Source organism: Porites lutea, chromosome 5 (genome assembly GCF_958299795.1).
Source record: "Porites lutea chromosome 5, jaPorLute2.1, whole genome shotgun sequence".
NCBI classification, from domain to species: Eukaryota; Metazoa; Cnidaria; class Anthozoa; order Scleractinia; family Poritidae; genus Porites; species Porites lutea.
The window spans coordinates 29,542,322-29,561,381 of record NC_133205.1 but is presented as its reverse complement, the minus strand read 5'-3'; the positions used below and the strand labels follow the sequence as shown (position 1 = coordinate 29,561,381).

General features: G+C 39.0%; 2 protein-coding genes and 1 long non-coding RNA gene across 3 annotated transcripts; all 3 read left to right on the top strand.

Annotated features, from left to right (window-relative positions):
* LOC140938900 (uncharacterized) lies at positions 1-1,896 on the top strand. The gene is made up of 2 exons (XR_012165579.1): positions 1-111; positions 1,242-1,896. It is a non-coding gene; the product is annotated as an uncharacterized lncRNA (long non-coding RNA).
* Positions 1,897-6,139: 4,243 nt separating this feature from the next.
* Positions 6,140-7,783, top strand: LOC140938471 (uncharacterized). Its single transcript, XM_073387949.1, has 2 exons — positions 6,140-6,414; positions 7,233-7,783. The coding sequence occupies exons 1-2, from the start codon at positions 6,228-6,230 to the stop codon at positions 7,697-7,699; spliced, it is 654 nt and encodes a 217-aa protein (XP_073244050.1). The 5' UTR covers positions 6,140-6,227; the 3' UTR covers positions 7,700-7,783.
* Positions 7,784-14,039: 6,256 nt separating this feature from the next.
* On the top strand, positions 14,040-15,643 carry LOC140938582 (uncharacterized). The gene is made up of 2 exons (XM_073388075.1): positions 14,040-14,269; positions 15,088-15,643. Exons 1-2 carry the CDS (start codon positions 14,083-14,085, stop codon positions 15,552-15,554), a joined length of 654 nt encoding a protein of 217 aa, XP_073244176.1. The 5' UTR covers positions 14,040-14,082; the 3' UTR covers positions 15,555-15,643.
* Positions 15,644-19,060: the final 3,417 nt, after the last annotated feature.

Below are 19,060 nucleotides of genomic sequence, written 5' to 3'. Positions count from 1 at the left end.
ATTCCTCTGGTGGGTGGCAGCCTGGGCGTGGTTCTTGGAGGTTTTATCTCCGACCGAATTATAAAGAACCGAGGATCTTATGCAAGAGTCTGGGTACTGGTATTTAGCCAGGTAAGAAGTGTTTGAAATATAATCTAATTTGTCAAGTTGCAACTTCTCTAACACGTTCAAAAAGGTTATTAAAGCTGGAATGTTTTAAATTCCTTTATTGTTATCATTATTATTCAAAACTGCATGTATGTAACGTACGTTTAGTTTTAGCTGTTATCGGCTCTTTTTCACCATCCTTGTTATCCTTGTACGTGCGGAAGGATTGATCACGAGACAAACGTCTTGTTACTTGGGTCTCTCACAGTTAGCCTGTGCCAGGCTCTCAGATAGTATAGTGCGGACGTGTTAAAACGAGCAAAGCGAAAATAAGACGCGCACGACTTGGGAAAGGGGGCGGTGGCGCACAGTCTCTCCCCAGCCCTCGTGCGTTTTTCGAATTTCTTTTTACTGAACGACTTTTCAACACTATCTCGGAGCCTGGAACAGGTTACTCACTGTGGAAGTGGTTAACTAAAGCGGCCAATACGTTGGTCAGGTCGACAATGAAAATCTTCAGGCATCGTGATCAGTTACGACTGTTCCAAGCAAACAACACCATATACATGCCGACTAGCTCCAAGCCTAATGGTGGGCGTGTTCTATTAAAATGCCCAGCCGCATAATATTAGAACAGAAGCTGACCTTAAATGATGAAGTCTCCTGAAGAAATGCTATTTCAGGCGCTGGTGTACTCAATACGCCTCTATGTTTTTTGGGTGTTCTACTTTTACCTGTTCGTTTTCTGATTTTTAACTAGCTGGGGATCTGTTTAAACTCGTTTTGTGTGTTAAGATAGATGTTCCTATAAAGGAGAAACTGTATTAACACATTTGGTATCGGAAAGGGGGGAAAGCCCAAAAATAAGGTAGCGCCCAAACGGAGCACTTAATAAGACCCTCTAGGAAGGTTGCTTCCCCGCACTTGCCATCCACCAGCACCAATAGCCGTGTTGAGCTTCGAGTATCAATTAACCCGATTACCCATCGATTCTCTCCCGATGCGTGCGGCCGCCCTTACCAAGAATTAGCGGTCGAATTTCATTCTAACCCAGCAAATAAAGAATTTGTAATAAAGTTGAGTAAGAACTGTGTACAAGACTGAGGTCGGGTTAGTTGTAACCAAATTGTTATGATTTGTTTATTTCTCCCCAGGTGATCGCTGCCCCGTTTGCTGCCGGAGCACTGTTTCTCAAACCTCCATATGCTTTTATCAGTCTTATACCGTCCAACATCATTGGTGAAATGTGGATAGGAGTGACATTAACTGTGGTAGTTGAACTTGTGCCAAACACCATTCGTTCACCTGCGATCGCTGGTTACCTATTTATAATCTCTATTATCAGCGGTAACATGCCATTGCTAGTTCCTCCACTGAAGAGATTAACTAGTCTGCGTACAGCGTTATATATTCTTTTTCCTGGTTTGTACTTGCTTAGTTCAGTACTGTTCTTGTTGACTGTGTTTTCACTGAAGTGGGATCTACGGCGTGCACAAGAGGAAGAGGATGAGATACGGCCATTATTGCCGGAGAGAGCTACTTTTAAACGTCAAGGGAAACAGTGAAGCTGCTGGAGTTTACTTATATATAAATTTGTATTATTCTAAGGGCTTCAGATTTGTTTTATGGTAAAATATTGAAAATTGTAATTTTAACTAAGAGAGAACATTCTCTCTTTTTTTTAACTTGAATCGAGGCCCCCCAAACGGATTACTAAACAGGGGTGCAGCCAGAATTTTTTCAGAAGTACGTAGAGTTTTGTAAATCTTTTTCGCACTGTTGACTTGATTAAATTCGCGTTTCATATCAGTTGTGGTAAGGTGATCACTATTGGTCCGTGAATGCCAACGAAGGAGAAATTCTACGAATATATTAGAAATGCAACTCGTGGAAAGAAATGTTACATAAACCTGCAGGGATCGAGGAAAATGTTTTCGACCGTCCAGGCGCGGTTTTTCATTTGTTTTGATCGTCAGTAAGTTCGTAGAAAGATGACTTAGAAATTAAGAAAGAGCAACGTGCTGGAGTTTGGGCGACTTTTCTTCGATAGTAAGTAAACGATTTACTTAAACATTACTTTATTGTGGTTAAGGAGGAGTAAATCTTTGTAATGTGACCGGGTGATCAGACTGAGCGATACCATGCCAGTTGTTGACCGTTCCTTGGTGGCGAGAAAATTTGAGCGCGATGATACCATCAGACAGAAGAAGTCATGAAAGTCATGATAAACTTAGTTACAAATCTTAGTGCGATCAAAGAAGCTTTTTCTTACATAAAGCTTTAGCCGGCTTAGAGGTGCTGGTCGAGCTGTAGCCGAATCAGTATTTATTCGGTTAAATTTGTTAAGAATTTAATTAATTTTGCACCTTTAAGCTTATTCATGAATAAACTTTTAAACCTTAAAGCTGGTGAAGTTTTGAGAAACAATCACAAGTTGGCTCAGTTCTATGTGAGTTTTCGTTTTAACTGTAAGTTTTCCATTTATAACAGGTTTGAATGAAGCGGAAGAATCAAGGAATGAAGATGTACACTTTAACGAGTACTTCTCCCTTTCAAGTCATTGATATTTTTTACCAGCAGGCATCGACTGTATTACTTACCCATTTACTCTTTTCAACATTAATTTACCTGTTGTCATATACAAAAATTTATAATAGATCTAGTGAGCTGAGCTAAGAATGAGTCATAAAGGGAAACAAGTTTGGAAGAAAGAAGAGAATTCGAAACCTCAGTGATTGTTTTGTATTCTTACAGTTTTTATAGTGAAACCTACCGAGACGTAACAAGAGAAATAACTAAAAAGCGATCATTCAAGGAAAAATGAAGATAAATATCAAAATGTACCTTTAATGCTGACACTGATAAGAGATGTCCGGACGATTTCTTAGAAGTGATAACATGTTGATAGTCTGTCTTTCATTTCTGTTTACGCTTGAAAATACACATTCGATTCGAATGAAAGAACTCTTCTCGGCTTCGTCGTTGCATCTTCTTTTGATCATAGCAAAAAAACGGAAGAAAAATTACGAAGGTGGAAACGAGAATTCAATAAAGTATGAAATAATCTACCTTTAGTTTAAATGGGAGCCTTGAATATTCAGAATCCACCTTAATAATCCCCAAAATGTGAGGATATTTTGAAAATCCCTTTGAAAACGATACTAGTTTAGATCCCAGAGCAATCTCGTTCCCAGAGGCCGCCATCCTTTTGGTCAGCGACGTTTTTTCCAGCGCATGACGAAACGGACCCCTGGGGACGAGGTTGATCCCAGACCTCTCCCGTCTCTGCACATGCGCAGACGTTGTTCAGCTCTGTCAGTCCTTCAAACTGTCAGTCCATCGTATTTTTTCGTGTGCCTAAGTCGGGAGAAAACCCAAACACTTCTGTTTTGAAAACAGTTTGAGAGGCGTTAAGCTATAAGAGGTACTGGCACTTTTGATCAACACTTGCTTACTCCCCGCTTGTTTAATATTTCTTTGCTTTGTGTCTCTGTTTATGATTTCTGATTTTGTTTATTTTTATCTTTCACAAATTTCAGGTAGGTACGTGTGCATAGGCGTGCAGGTGGCAACGTCCGTAACCCTTCTAGACTGTGTTGGCTTTACACTAGTCTGCCAACAAGATCAGGCCTCTCTCGCCTCTTTTCGGCCTGGCTCTGGGGCTTCGTAATCGAGCCCTGACATCAAAGGCTGAAAATAAACGTCTTATATACGTATATAAACTTTCTTTCCGATGAACTAGTTTGAGATTTGCGTCACTTATACATTTATATTATTTATGCTTTAATACCAGGCTGGTTAAAACTTCGCTGCCAAACGTGAAATCGCATATAAAAGCAGATTCAAACCTTCTATTCAAAACTTAGTCGTTGATTACATTGTTTAGTGCAGTTGCATTTAACAAATCAACGATTGAAAGATAATGTTCTCGTCTGATACATATTCTTTAAAATTTTGCATTTTTTCACGAAGCTTCACAGCTTTAAATTTTCAGAAGTTACTCTGTCCGAAGCCTTTTGTTCAAAAGTGCGAACACCGGAAACTCGTTTTTCTTCATACACTAAATAGACATCCAAGCGGACACGCAAACCAGCGAATGGTCGTTCATGCCAACAAGGACACGCTTTTTTAAAAACTCCGCTCACAGAGCGATGTCAGAGATCTCTCCTAGGAATAGTTACCGAAGATCTAGGGACCAAGCTAGAAGAGTTCAACTGTCATATTATCCAGTTCCATTTGATTTGAAATCTCTTTTGTTTCTTCGGCAAATTGAACGGTTGGAATAAAAGGGGGCGCAACAGTTAAATATCTTTTTCCTTTTAGATCTTCTAATGTTTTGATCATCAAAACAACGTAAAGTTAGAGCTACAGTAACTGTAAGTTACCGACACTTCGTTAGTAAATAAGCTCGCAGTTACAACTCTTCTTGGCCAAATGTATTTTACGTTAGAGACAAAAAAACTATATTTTTTCGCACGAGTTTTCAGTTTTCTTTGTCGGCTTCACTATCATCTGTACCATGGATTACAAATTTACCATTATCTACCTTTTTTTGCAGACCTGTGCTAGATGCATTTGAATGGCCGCTTTGCTTGTGAAAAGGGATTCTAAACGACATAAACCATTCACGGCTTTTTGAGCGGAAAAAAATAAACAAAACTCTTATTCCCGCAAACAAACGGAACTGTGTTAAATATAAAGTTCGTTGTTATGGACTGTTTTTCGTCGATTTGAAGCTCCCAGCGGCGGTTTTTAAGTGACTTCTAAAACCTTGAAGGTTTGACCTCCCTGACTAATCTAATTTACAAGACATGCAACTTTCAAATCCTCATCGGTCAGCTTAGGCGGACGCAATCAATGCATTTATTCTCTTTACTCTGACAAAAGAAACCCGGTTTTTCAAAGAAAATGTATTGTTTAACCAAAAGCAAAAGCGCGTATTGAACCTCCATGTTTTCCTCTTAGACCATGTCATGGCGAGAATATTTGTCCGGCTCTAACGTTCACTCTTGTGCGCGAATCCTTGAGGGGAGAGGTTATTTCTAGTTTGGCCGAGGGGATGCATGGGCGCTTATTCGTGAAAACTTTTTCAGAGAATGATACGGCATTGTCCTTAAAATTTCCCATTTTTCGGCTAGTTTGTAACGGAGCTTCCCGATTTTAGATTTAGTTACTGTTCATTTCCTGCTATATGCCAGCTATGGCGTAAGATTTTATTTGTCAAACTTACTCATTGCAATTCACTGGTGAAGATAAAACGGGGGCTATCAAAATGGGATGGGATTTTTATTACCATTAAAATTAAGAACTTTTGCCAGTTTGAATTCCTTTAAGGATAATTGTTCATTTGAGAAGTAATATTTAATTCCCGTCACGGTGTTCCATCCGATATCCATCCGAAATTCCAGTAATTTTTCAACCCTCTCATCGATACGGTGTTTGGACACAGGGTTGGAAACTGCGTTTTATGTTCGATTAAATATGCCAAGTTATATGATCCACGTTTTCTCACCACAACTAGATTCCCATAACCAGCCATAACGTGTGTAAGACAAGCGAAGAAATCAAGTCGAGACGCTTCTGAAGTTGCACGGAAAAGTAGGTTGATTCTCAGGCCAGCCGTCAGGTCGCTTACTCAGACCCTCCGAGAAAAAGCGATTAAGGAACGGTCCACTGAAAATCAGGCCACCGCTGCATGGAAGAGGTTTTACGATGATTTTCCAAACTCGTTAATACACATCATAGAAAACAGAGAAATTAACTAGCGTGAAGGAGTTTTAGAAATAGCTTAGAAATCGGAACTTGATTATCCGACAAAATATTAGTGTGTTTTGAATTTCTTTAAGGATATCATCACTCCCACTTGTTCATCTGAGACGCGTTATCAACACAAAGCACAGCGTTTTACTCGATATCAAGAAGCCATAAAAAGTCGGTGTAAAATAAGTCAACTGTGCTTCTTTTCTTTCAAGCCACTTTTGTCAGTTTCTGGATATCGGATGATAACAATGGGTCTTATGCTTGACATATTAGAACATGAACGCGACATAATATAAAGACCCACGCAGTCCACAGATTCCCATCTTAACCCGGAACAACGAGCACCATAAAACGCAAGTGAAGTTTCTTATATTATCGCGATGAAGTTCATGATGATTGCCGCTTTCGTTTATGCACTTGGTATTATGATGCTGTTAGCTGATGGAGCTCCTGAATATAATGAGACCGAGGCTGATTTGGAGACGGCTTTCCTTGACGAGCCAAGTTTACTCCCAGATTCTTTGGAACCTTGTCGAGGGAAGAGAGAACAAGACGAAAGTTGCACAGGTTTGTTCCTGGTGAAATGATTAGATTACTAGATTTCAATGAAAATGTTTTAAACACAGTATTAGATTTCACTCCTAATAACCGAAGGCACTGCAGTTAGATGGAGAGGCCCAAGATGAAGGTGGCGAGTGGTAGGTAGCTACGTAGTTTAAGAATTTTTAATTTGAGTTTTAAATAACAGACTTCAAAGTTCTTTCTTGCAAGTGCTACAAAAGTTACATGCTTGCTTGAAATGATCTGAAACAGTGTTATCGAAAACTAAGACATATCATATGTCAAAAAACACTCACACTGCCAAACAAGAAGAAAAAAGGGGGAAAGGGAAACAAAAAAGATCTTAATATAAAAAGACTTTACCGATTAAACTTTCCAGATGTAAGTCTTTAAAAGTTCCACGGAAATCATTAAGAAATATGCAAGACACTTAGCTATGATAGAATCCACCATCCCCTTTCTTCAAATGCCATTTTGGATTTAAAAGGATAACCGCGAAAATAAAAATAAAGCCAAAACCCTCAGCCATTCTTCAGCGCCTTTATTTTAAAATCATAACCGTATTTGGTTGCTGGAAAAAAATTTGCCATCAAAAATTGCGAAAAATTCTACCTACACTGCCTGTAATGATAGAGGGGTCCAACCGAAAAATAGCTCCACATCGAATTATAATAGAAGATTTCACATAAAAGTAAATACATTTTTTTTCTTTTTTCAGTTTTTTAAGTAAATACATGATGTACTGCATTGTTGGACAAAAATAATGTAAGCCAGTAAGAAGAATGCCTGTAACTCTGACCGAAATCTTTAATTCTTGTTTTCAGGTTGGCGCAAGGCAAATTCCGCTCCTGTGTGTTTTCGCGCCAAACATAACGTGTTTGGAAAGTTCCACCTACCATCCAGTGGCAAATTAGCCGCCATAAAGCTGGTTCATCTGTACGGTTACGTGTCCTGTTTGGCGCCACATCCGGGTCATTGGTCATACTGGGGCTGCGCTCACCACGGGGGAATAACAAATTACAATAATGTAGTCATAACGAATGCTCATAACCACATTATTCTCCCGCCAAACCAGTTAATAGTAACTGGGTCGCATGCACCTGGAAAATGGTATTATAATGTCGGTTATAGTTCACTGTCCCCAGAGCTTGTCTTGTCAGTTTTCTCCGATCCCCTCCACGTTTCTTCAGGTCAAGAGTTTCGTGTGTGGTACGGCGAAGATTTGGTGAATTTCTACGATCACGATAATGACGGAAAAGTATGCAGTGATGTCTATGCTCTTTACGTTTGAAAAGATTTTCTTCCTGTTTGAAGGGTCTTGAAAGAGGCATAGAAATAAAAAGTGTACAAGAGAAAAATAAATTTGTATGCATAAGAGGCTGGAAAAGTTGTATTTTGCTCATCTCTTCTTTATAGAGGATTTTTCATAATTCCTCGCGAAGCGAGGCCGAAGGCTTCCCGAAGCAGAGGTTTATAAATTTTTTGCGCTCGCGGTAGTCTCCCCCGCAGCTGTTTTTGGGGAGAGCGTTACGTGACGAGACAAAAACGGCTGTGAGGGACGCTAGCAGCGAACCGAAATCACATCCCGTATTGACCCATGACGTGTACAGAAGGCAACAAAGCCTACAACCGAGCTGCAAATCTCTGAAAAACGCAATTCGGGTCTTCCATATTCAGTTAATCATCAAGATGAAGCTATATAATACAGTCAAAACTCCATGTGTGACAACCTCTCGTAAGCAACTTAACTTCCCATAAGCGATCACCTCAGTCCAAATCACCAAACGTTTCCCCGAGTGAAATCACTACCGTTGGAAACTCTCGTAAACGACCACTTCCTGTATACGACCGCGACTACATTTTTGGATAACGTCTTTAGATTTTTATTCTGTTTTTATGCTGTTGTAAGCGACCACTTAATTTATGGTTTGATGTATGGGGATGCTCCGCCCCGAGGTCTGACAGCCTACGTTTTATATACCATTTTTGACAGAAAAGGAGTACCTTTTAAACAAGAGAGAATAATCTCTTGCTTTAAATTATAAAAATAAACCACAAACCCGAACGCTTTCTCGACTTTTTCACTCACCATAAAATGTATTTGTTACCCTTTCTTGGCAAAGCGAAATCCTTAAGACGGAATCCACCAGGAAATTGAGTAATTTTAATTTTCAGTGGACAAAAACCTTGCGCAAGAATAATTTAAAGAATATTGCATTCTTTTTTACATTTTTCAAGGGCTATAGATGTAATTAGTTACCTGTAATAACACCAAAGAAAATTTCTTATGCAAGAAAATGAATGTCAAATTTCACAAGAATTGTGAAAACACAGGGGAAATTCTGAAAATTTCATGTGCAAGATGTCATTTTGTGAAGTTTGACATTTATTTTCTCGGGATCCAATAGATGGCTTTCACAGTGACGTCATCAAATTGTAAAGTCAAAAATCTCTGTTCAAGTTTCCATTTCCGTAGCTGAAGCATGTTTCATTTCGAAAATACAGCGATTTGAGCTTCCGAGTTTTCACAGTGCGTGACACCAAAATTGGAATGCTGTCTGTTGAAAAATGTCTCTCCTCTTCATTTTCAGCAGTATAACCATTTCAAGTGTTAGAAGATATGTTTATCCGCACGTATACTAGTTCTCGAGTGAAAAGAAAGAGCTTTTATAGTTAAAGTGAACTCCAGATGTTTTTGTTGTTTTCCGCGGACGGCCATATTGGTGCACCAAAACGGTGCTCCGTGATGGCGTCCCCATACAAAGCTCTACAAAGGTGCGTGAAACGTTTCGGCAAATAACTCAGAATCTGTCCGCAACAAAGACCTGAGACTTCGACAAATTGTTTAAAAGTAAGTCTTTTATAACATTTCATCTTCTTGCCTTCTTCCACCGGACGGTTTCCAATTTATTTAATACGTGACAGTGAAAACGATCTATAAGAAATTTTCTTTGGTGTTATTACAGATAACTAATTACATCTAAAGCCCTTGAAAAATGTGAACAAGAATGCAATATTTTTTCAAATTATTCTGGTACAAGGCTTTTTTCCACTGAAAACTGAAAATTACTCAATTTCCTGACGGATTCCGTGTTAACCTTTCATATACCTGAAGCCTGAATATAGTATCCCTCGCGGGGCCTCTCCGTATAGGCCATTATAGGGAGTATGCCCCCGGGATCGGAGTTCTTATAATGAGGGGTGATAAAAATCCAGGAAATAATATGGGAAAGGCAGCGTTGGGTCACAGTTTTACTGGGTAAACAAAGATGAAATTCTTTCGGCTATCAGGGTCGCTTCCTTTCTCGACACGGTCGTAAGTTGCACAGGTGCCGTACCAAGAATGTTTGCCGATGACACCAATCTCACGTTATCTGCTAAGACGTTAATAGACAAACTCGTCCCCAGGGCGCATTTCCCTAGCTTTGGAGGTGAAGCCAGGGAAAAGGGCCCTGGGGAAGAGGTTGGTTAACAGAGCTTAAGCTAGCTCTAACCCCTGAATTAAATAACCTTAGCTGTTGGCTGAAAGCTAACAAGGTCAGTCTAAATGTTGCTAAAACAGAGCTAATGATTATTGGATCAAGACAAAGACAATCTGCCCAATGTGACGATGTAGAAATCAGAATTGATGGCCAAATTATCAAGAAAATCGATCATACCAAATCTTTGGGTTTTACCATAGATGCTCATTTCTCTTTTGGGGTAAACACGTTGAAGAGACTTGCAAGAAAAAGCCTCTTCAGCTATAGGCGCCCTAAAACGTGTGCGGCCCTTTTAATTTATATCCAAAGAAACTGCAATTCAAATTTATAACGCTTTAATTATGCCTCATTTTGATTCCTGTAGCCCCGTCTGGGACTGTTTGAGTGGTTACTTGAGTGATAAGCTCCACAAATTACAGAATCGTGCAGCCAGAGTTATTACTAAATCACCCTTTGATACGAGCTCAAAGCACCTTCTCTACACCCTCGACTCGGAGAGGCTATCTCTTCGACGAAAGAGACAAAAATCCTTTAGTTAATGATGTATAAAACCATGAATGACCTTGCTCCGGAATATCTACAAAGTCTTTTCTCTCAGCGTCACTCTGCTTACAACTTCAGAAACTCTGAGGGAAGGCTGACCCTGTCCAAACCAAGCATCCATTATTTCAAACGAAGCTTCTACTCTTACAGCGGGGCCATATTATGAAACAACTTGCCCAAAAGCTTAAAAAATGCTGCATCCGTTGAGCATTTTAAGCGAAATATCAAGAAGGTAGCTGATATATAGGATTCCCACACGGCAATCACGTAAAGCAGTTGTAATTAGTTTTAGTTTTTAACTTAAGCTTAACTCAGTGATGATTTCCAGTGTTTAAATAAAGATTTGCATACATACATAAATACTTACATGCATACATACAGGTTTGATCAGCTCTAGTCACTTGATCTTAACCTAGCTCAATCCCTTAATGAACGCCTGGAAAAAAAAAATTGATAAAATTTCAGTCTTCTGAAGAGCGAGAAACGATGAGAACGTGAAAAATTTGTCACTTATTAAGTTAGGGTTAGAAAATGGTAACCTGCGTCACCCGATTGCTTTTGTAAGTTATTTTACCTTGTCTTTGTATCTGTATGAAAACCTTTTTGAAAACGGGTGTATATATATATATATATATATATATATATATATATATATATATATATATATATATACAGCCGTTTTCAAAAAGGTTTTCATATAGAGAGATATATAGATAGATATATACTTTTGTTTTCTTGCACGTGCGCCCGTGTGCATTTACACTTGTTATTGTCTAACTTGTGAAAAAACTTGGTTGAACAATAATTTTTCTTTTCGTCAGGTTCTTTGTTGCAATTTGTCAATTGAAAAAAATAATGCACGAATATTGTCTGCAATTCTCTTGATTTGCATTCTCTTGAAAATTAAAGAATGAGGAAATCGGTCACTTGTAGGTCATATCATTGTTGTCGTTACAAGATAAGGGGAAAAACGCAGATGAAATGAAAAAAAAAGTGTTTTCGAAACCGCTGAGAAGGAAGATGTGACGGTGGATGTCCATATTGGATGTGTGGGAAGGAGCAACAATATTATAGCAGTTGATTAAAACGGACCAAGACGTTGACTAGGTTCATAGAAGTAGATTTTATCATAACCATGATGAGCGGGTCATATATATTAATGTCTCACCTTTTTTCGTGTAAAATCGCGGCAACGTCTCATTGAAGACAGAATAAACTGTCGGCCACAAATGCTTTCAAGTTAGTTTACAGTTTCTCTTAAGCACGCCCATGGACAGCGCATTTTTTAATACACTCCATCAATAAAAATGCTTCGTCACTTGCTACAGATGCCATGGCATTTGGCCTACCAATTTGGTGACGCCGTATAACTCGCAGATCGGCTGCTTCGCGGGATGTTTTCCTCATTCCCAAAATCAGCTATATAATTCGCCATTGCAAGTTTGTATCGCAGGGGGGCATGTATTTTTCTAAAAAAAAAAAAATTCAAAACGACATTTCAAATTGGAAGAAAAACCCAGAAGACCAAGAAAATTTATCGTCGAACCGAGTTTTTCACAAGTTGGACAATAACAAGTGAAAAATACACACGGGCGCACGTGCAAGAAAACGAAAGTATATATCTATCTATATATCTCTCTGTATGAAAACCTTTTTGAAAACGGGTGTATATAGATATATATAGATATATATATATATATATATATATATATATATATATATATATATATATATATATATATATATATATATATATAGAAAAAAGAACTAAATTTGTAAAGGAAAGAAACTAAGTTAAAAGGAAAAAGACGCAAACCTAGTAAGTGAAACAGTACAGCAGTAAAGTTCACATATCTAAATTCACTAGCATTCACGTATCTAAAGAAGTTTTTCCCATGTTTTTTTGGAGCTTCTGAAAGTTACTGACATGAATCGTTGGTAAACGCTCACGGTCTCCACCCTTCTTGGCCAAATCGGTTAGAGATAAAAGAAACTGTCCTTCTTTGCAGGAGTTTTCAGTTTTTTTCGCCGGCTTCATTATCATCTCTATGATTCATTACAAATTTACCATTATCCACTTTTTTGGTTGCAGACCCGCGGCGGCTGTGCTAGATGCATTTGAATGGCCGCTTTGCACAGCTTTTTGAACAGAAGAAAATAAAAATAAACTTTTATTAACGCAAACATACGGCACTGTGTTAAATATAAAGTTTGTTGTTATGGACTTTTTATTTCTCGATTTGAAGCTCCCAAGGGCGGTTTTCGTAAGTAACTTCTAAGAACTTAAAGTTTGACCTCCCTGACTAATCTAATTTACAAGACATGCAACTTCCAGATCCTGAAATTATCGGTCAGCTTGGACGGACGAAATCAATGCATCCACCCTGTTGACTCTGACGAAACAAAACCGCTTTTTCAAAGAAAATGCATTGTTTAACCAGCACATGTTTTACTCTTAGGCCATGTGATGGCGAGAATATTTGCCACTCTAACGTTCAAATCTTGTGCGCGAATCCTTGAGGTGAGAGGTTATTTCTAGTTTAGCCGAGGGGATGCATGGGCGCTTATTCGTGAACTTTTTCACATCAGTATTATTCAAGGAATGATACAGCATTGCCCTTAAAATCTCCCATCTTTCGGCTAGTTTGTAACGGAGCTTCCTGATTTTAGATTTAGTTACTGTTCATTTCCTGCTATATGCCAGCTATGGGGAAGATTTTATTTGTCAAACTTACTCATAGCAATTCACTGGTGAAGATAGAACGGGGGCTTTCAAAATCGGATGGGATTTTAATTACTATTAAAATTAAGAACTTTTGCTTTGAATTCCTTTAAGAACCATTGTTCATTTGAGAAGTAATATTTAATTCCCGTCACGGTGTTCCATCCGATATCCATCCGAAATTCCAGTAATTTTTCAACCTTCTCCTCGATACGGTGTTTGGACACGGGTTGCGTTTTATGTTCGATGAAATATGCCAAGTTATATGATCCACGTTTTCTCATCCTTATCATGAAACAACTAGATCCCCATAACGAGCCATAACGTGTGTAAGACAAGCGAAGAACTCAAGTCGAGACGCTTCTGAAGTTGCACGGAAAAGTAGGTTGATTCTCAGGCCAGCCGTCAGGTCGCCTACTCAGACTCTCCGAGAAAAAGCGATTAAGGAACGGTCCACTGAAAATCAGGCCACCGCTGCATGGAAGAGGTTTTACGATGATTTTCCAACTCGTTAATACACATCATAGAAAACAAAGAAATTAACTAGCGTGAAGGAGTTTGAGAAATAGCTTAGAAATCGGAACTTGATTATCCGACAAAATATTAGTGTGTTTTGAATTTCTTTAAGGATATCATCACTCCCACTTGTTCAACTGAGACGCGTGCTATCAACACAAAACACAGCGTTTTTCTCGATATCAAGAAGTCATAAGAAGTTGGTGTAAAATAAGTCAACCGTGCTTCTTTTCTTTCAAGCCACTTTCGTCAGTTTCTGGATATCGGATGATAACAATGAGTCTTATGCTTGACATATTAGAACATAAACGCGACATAATATAAAGACCCACGCGGTGCACAGATTCCCATAACGAGGAACGAAACGGAACGAGCACCATAAAACGCAAGTTCAGTTCTTATATTATCGCGATGAAGGTCATGATGATTGTCGCTTTCGTTTATGCACTTGGTATTATGATGCTGTTAGCTGATGGAGCTCCTGGATATAATGACACCGAGGCGAGTTTGGAGACGGCTTTCCTTGACGAGCCAAGTTCACTGCCAGATTCTTTGGAACCTTGTCGAGGGAAGAGAGAACAAGACGAAAGTTGCACAGGTTTGTTTCTTGTGAAATGATTAGATTACTAGATTTTAATGAAAATGTTTTAAACACGGTCAGAGACTAGATTTCACTCCCAATAACCGAAGGCACTGAAGTTAGATAGAGAGGCCCAAGATGAAGGTGGCGAGTGGTAGGTAGCAAGTTTAAGAATTTTTGATTTGAGTTTTAAATAACAGACTTCGGAGTTCTTTCTTGCGAGTACTACAAGAGTTACATGCTTGTTTGAAATGATCTGAAACAGTCTTATCGAAAACTAAGACATATAATATGAATAAAAAACACTCACACTGCCAAACAAGAAAAAAAAAGGGCGAAAGGGAAACAAAAAGGAACTTAATATAAAAAGACTTTACCGATTAAAACTTTCCAGATGTAAGTCTTTAAAAGTTCGACGGAAATTATAAAGAAATATCCAAGACACTTAGCTGTGATAGAATCCACCACCCCTGTTCCGTCAAATGACATTAAGGATTTAAAAGGATAACTGAGAAAATAAAAATAAAGCCAAAAACCTCAGCCATTCCTCAGCACTTTTATTTTATAATCATGACCGTATTTCGTTCCTGAAAAAAAATTTGCCATCAAAAATTGCGAAAAATCTTACCTACACTGTGTAATGATAGAGGGGTCCAACCGAAAAATAGCCTCACCTCGAATTATAATAGAAGATTTCACATAAAAGTAAATACATTTTTTTTCTTTTTTCAGTTTTTTAAGTAAATACATGATGTACTGAATTGTTGGACAAAAATAATGTAAGCCAGTAACAAAATGCCTGTAACTCTGACCGAAATCCTTAATTCTTTTTTCAGGTTGGCGCAAGGCTAATTCCGCTCCTGTGTGTTTTGGCGCCAAACATAACGGGTTTGGAAAGTTCCAGCTACCATCCAGTGGCAAATTAGCCGCCATAAAGCTGGTTCATCTGTACGGTTACGTGTCCTGTCATGCGCCTAATCCGAATCATTGGTCATACTGGGGCTGTGCTCACCGTACGTCAACGAAAAATCAAATAAACGTAGTCATAACAGATGCACATAACCACATTATTCTCCCGCCAAACCAGTTAATAGTAACTGGGTCGCTTGCAGCTGGAAAATGGTACTATGATGTCGGTTACAGTTCACTGTCCCCAGAGCTTGTCTTGTCAGTTTTCTCCCATACCCCCCCCGTCTCTTCAGGTCAAGAGTTTCGTGTGTGGTACGGCGAAGATTTGGTGAATTGGGCCGAAGGCGATAATGACGGAAAAGTATGCAGTGATGTCTATGCTCTTTATGTTTGAAAAGATTTTCTTCCTGTTTGCAGGGTTTGAAAGAGGCATATAAATCAAAAGTGTAAAAGAGAAGAATAAATTTGTATGCATAAGAGGCTGAGAAAGTTGTATTTTGCTCATCTCTTCTTTATAGAGGATTTTCCATAATTCCTCGCGAAGCGAGGACGAAGGCTTCCCGATGCCGAGGTTTATAAATTTGTCGCACTCGCATTAGTCTCCCTCGCAGCTGTTTTTGGGGAGAAGCGTTGCGTGACGAGACAAAAACGGCTGCGAGGGACAGTGGAGGGACACTTGCAGCGAACCAAAATGACATCCCCATATTGACCCATGACGTGTACAGAAGGCAACAAAGCCTACAACCGAGTTACAAATCCCTGAAAAACACAATTCGAGTTGACAACCTCTCGTAAGCGACTTAACCTTTCATAGGCGATCACCTATCCAAATCACCAAAAGTTTCCCAGTGAAATCACTACAGCTGGAAACTCTCGTAAACGACCACTTCTTGTATACAACCGTGACCCGGCACTTTTTTGGATAGCGTCTTTAGAATTTTACATTGTTTTGATGCTGTTGTAAGCGACCACTTTATTAAGGCATGGTTTGATGTATGCACCGACACTTCTAAGAACATGCGATGAACCTTTGGTGGGAACATGGAACTACGCATATTGTAACTTCCAGTTCATGTGGAGCGTGTATTATGTTGTCTATGTTGTTCGAGTCCCTTCTAGGAGAGGACCCCCTCTGGGTCGACTCTCGTAAGCGACCACCTCCCTTTAGCAAACACTGAATCTTTTCATTTCGGGTGGTCGCCTAAGCCTTTAAAGTATAAAAATAAATCACAAAACCCGAACGTTTTCTCGACGGCTATCAGGATCACTTCGGTCGAAAGATGCACAGATATGATTCTAGTCACTTGATCTTAACCTACAATGAGGGAGGTACAAAAGTGTTGACACACTTCCATAGAATGGCACCGTTTTAGTTGCATAGTAGACATGTCTCTATCCCCTCCCCCTCTGTCCCCCTACCCCTCCCACCGAAATAAATGTTGTATTGTAAACCCTCAAGTCTTTCTACAACTACAAACAACTTTGATTTAGCGGTTGGGGATTTACGGCCTTTAAACAGAGTCGTGTAATAAATGGAAAGAATTGTTGCTTAAAGTGCACGCTTTAGACTAGTGTGTCAACTACTTTTGTCTCTGATTGTCAGCTCAATCCGTCATTGAACACCTGGATGAAAAAATATAATTGCATAAATTCAGTCTTCTGAAAATTAAAATTTTGTCGCTAAGTTAAGGTTAGACAATGGTAACCCGCGTCAATTGAGAACAAGAGACTTTTTAACTTTTTAAATTTTAATGAAAACCTGAGAATTTATTTCAAAAATATCCCAGTATTAAATAGCCGTATTTATACTAGAGGACGTCTAAGACGTCTGAGACGTTTAAGACGTCTTAGACGACTTAGACGTCTAGTATAAATACGGGAAATAAGGCAGACGCTTCAAACGTCTGAAGTTAAGTGCGTCCGATCAACGCACTTAACCGATGAATTAGCCTTCTCAGACGTTTAAGACGTCTAGTATAAATACGGGAAATAAGGCAGACGCATTAAACGTCAGACGAATAAAACGTCTGAAGTTAAGTGCGTCCGGTCGACGCACTTATAATTAACAGATGAAATAGTCGTCTCAGACGTTTAAGACGTCTAGTATAAAAACGGAACGCACTTAACGACGCACTTAACAGTCCGACCGGTTTAATGCGTCTGGACGTCTAAGACGTCCTCTAGTATAAATACGGCCATTTACATAAAAATTTCTTGTAATAAGTGACGGCTGCTTTGTTGTTGATTGTTGGAGCTTCGAATACACTATAATATGAAAACATGGTAGTAAGGTTGTGTTTTGATTTGCGGTTCTTGCTAAAGAAAATTAAGCTCAAGAATACAATTTAAGTCAAATTATCATTATTTGAGATACTAAAATAATCATTACTTGAGATTCTAAGCAAGGCGTTCATGACTCAAATTTTGTTGTGATTAATATTTAATTCTTAACGGATTCTAATTAAGACAATAGAAATGTCCAATTTAGTTTCATTTCTTTACCCCGTTTTCCTCAAACCTTTATTCTGAAATTTGGATAACAGAAATGTCCCTGAATCGATCAAAAACTTTTGACGTTGTAATGAGAAAGGTCGGCTAAAGCCCCTCCGGCATGTGTGATTTGACGAAGCGGATCAAAGAAACTTTCGGTTTGAAAGCGCCTAGAAAACGTGTCTGTCTTTTGCCATAGTCGTTTGCGATGAAAAGGCGAAAAAAACAAACAGAAACAGGGCTTAAAAGCTGGGTGATTGTGTAGATGCACGCTCCCCTCAAAAGAGGTTTCGAGAAATAAAAAGTCCCTGAAACGCTGCTGTTATATGTGCTATTGTTTACATTTTAAGCTTTAGGTAATCCCTCTGATTTTGAGGTCACTCATCGGAGAAATTCACTCCTGATCTCAAAGTTTTCATTCGCTTTTAAGTGTCTTCTTGAGTTCGAGTAACTGACCAGTATTATGTCCACCAAACAAAACCACCAGTATTATGTCCCTGACGGCTTAGCTGGTGAAAACGAGTTGAGATCGGTGGGCCACGAATCAGATGAATCGAGTGAAACTTCTCTCCCACTCTAAAAATCTTGACATGATTTTTTAGATCTAACTTCAAGCCGGACGATATTTCGAAATCTTTAAATCCCTTGGCTGAGTCGCCAAATAAGTGTAGTAAAATTATTCTAATTTCATTAATTTTATTGTTTAATTTTTAGGTCGCTGGCGTAAGGTAAATTCCTTTCCAGTGTGTTTTGGCGCCAGAAATCATCAGTTCGGAAGGTTTCTAATGCCATCTAGTGGCAGATCAGCCGCCATAAAGCTGGTTCATCTGTACGGTTACGTGTCCTGTAGAGCGAATGAAGCCAACAGATGGTCTTACTGGGGCTGTGGAGGAGATCCACTTTTCGTTGCGGTGACGACTTCAACCAACCCCGTACTCTTCCCACCAAACCAGTTTAAGGATAATAGCAAAGAATTCAGGATTAAGGCATATAATTCGTGGTCCCCAGAGCTCGTCTTTTCAGTTTTCTCTCATCTTCATTGGGTCTCTTTGGGTCAACAGTTGCGTGTGTGGTATACCCAAGATGTGTGGGATTTCTCTGAAACTAATAATGGCGGAAGAGTATGTTGCGGTGTTTATGCCCTCTATATCTAAGCGTTTTCCATCCTAATTGAAAGTTCTAGTCAAGAAAAAGAAAATGACTCAAAGTAAAAAAGAAATTTTTTTTGCTGCATCAACATGTTACTAGTAATAAGGCTTTGTTTTGGTTGATATTTCTTTTGTTAAAGAAAATTATCAAAAACACTTTTTTAGAATATTATAGTGCTTGCGCTTTTTGCCCTGCGAGGAGAGCCTTCCTTTGTTTGATCGAAGATAAAAAGAGGCTCTACCTCTGCCCAATGTGACGATG

What these genes read in the sequence shown, in the direction of transcription:
- LOC140938582 (XM_073388075.1), top strand. Translation starts at nt 14,083, where the DNA reads ATGAAGGTCATGATGATTGTCGCTTTCGTTTATGCACTTGGTATTATG. An exon ending in ACAAGACGAAAGTTGCACAG is followed by an intron (nt 14,270 to 15,087) that starts GTTTGTTTCTTG and finishes TTCTTTTTTCAG; the next exon opens with GTTGGCGCAAGGCTAATTCC.
- LOC140938471 (XM_073387949.1), top strand. Translation starts at nt 6,228, where the DNA reads ATGAAGTTCATGATGATTGCCGCTTTCGTTTATGCACTTGGTATTATG. An exon ending in ACAAGACGAAAGTTGCACAG is followed by an intron (nt 6,415 to 7,232) that starts GTTTGTTCCTGG and finishes TCTTGTTTTCAG; the next exon opens with GTTGGCGCAAGGCAAATTCC.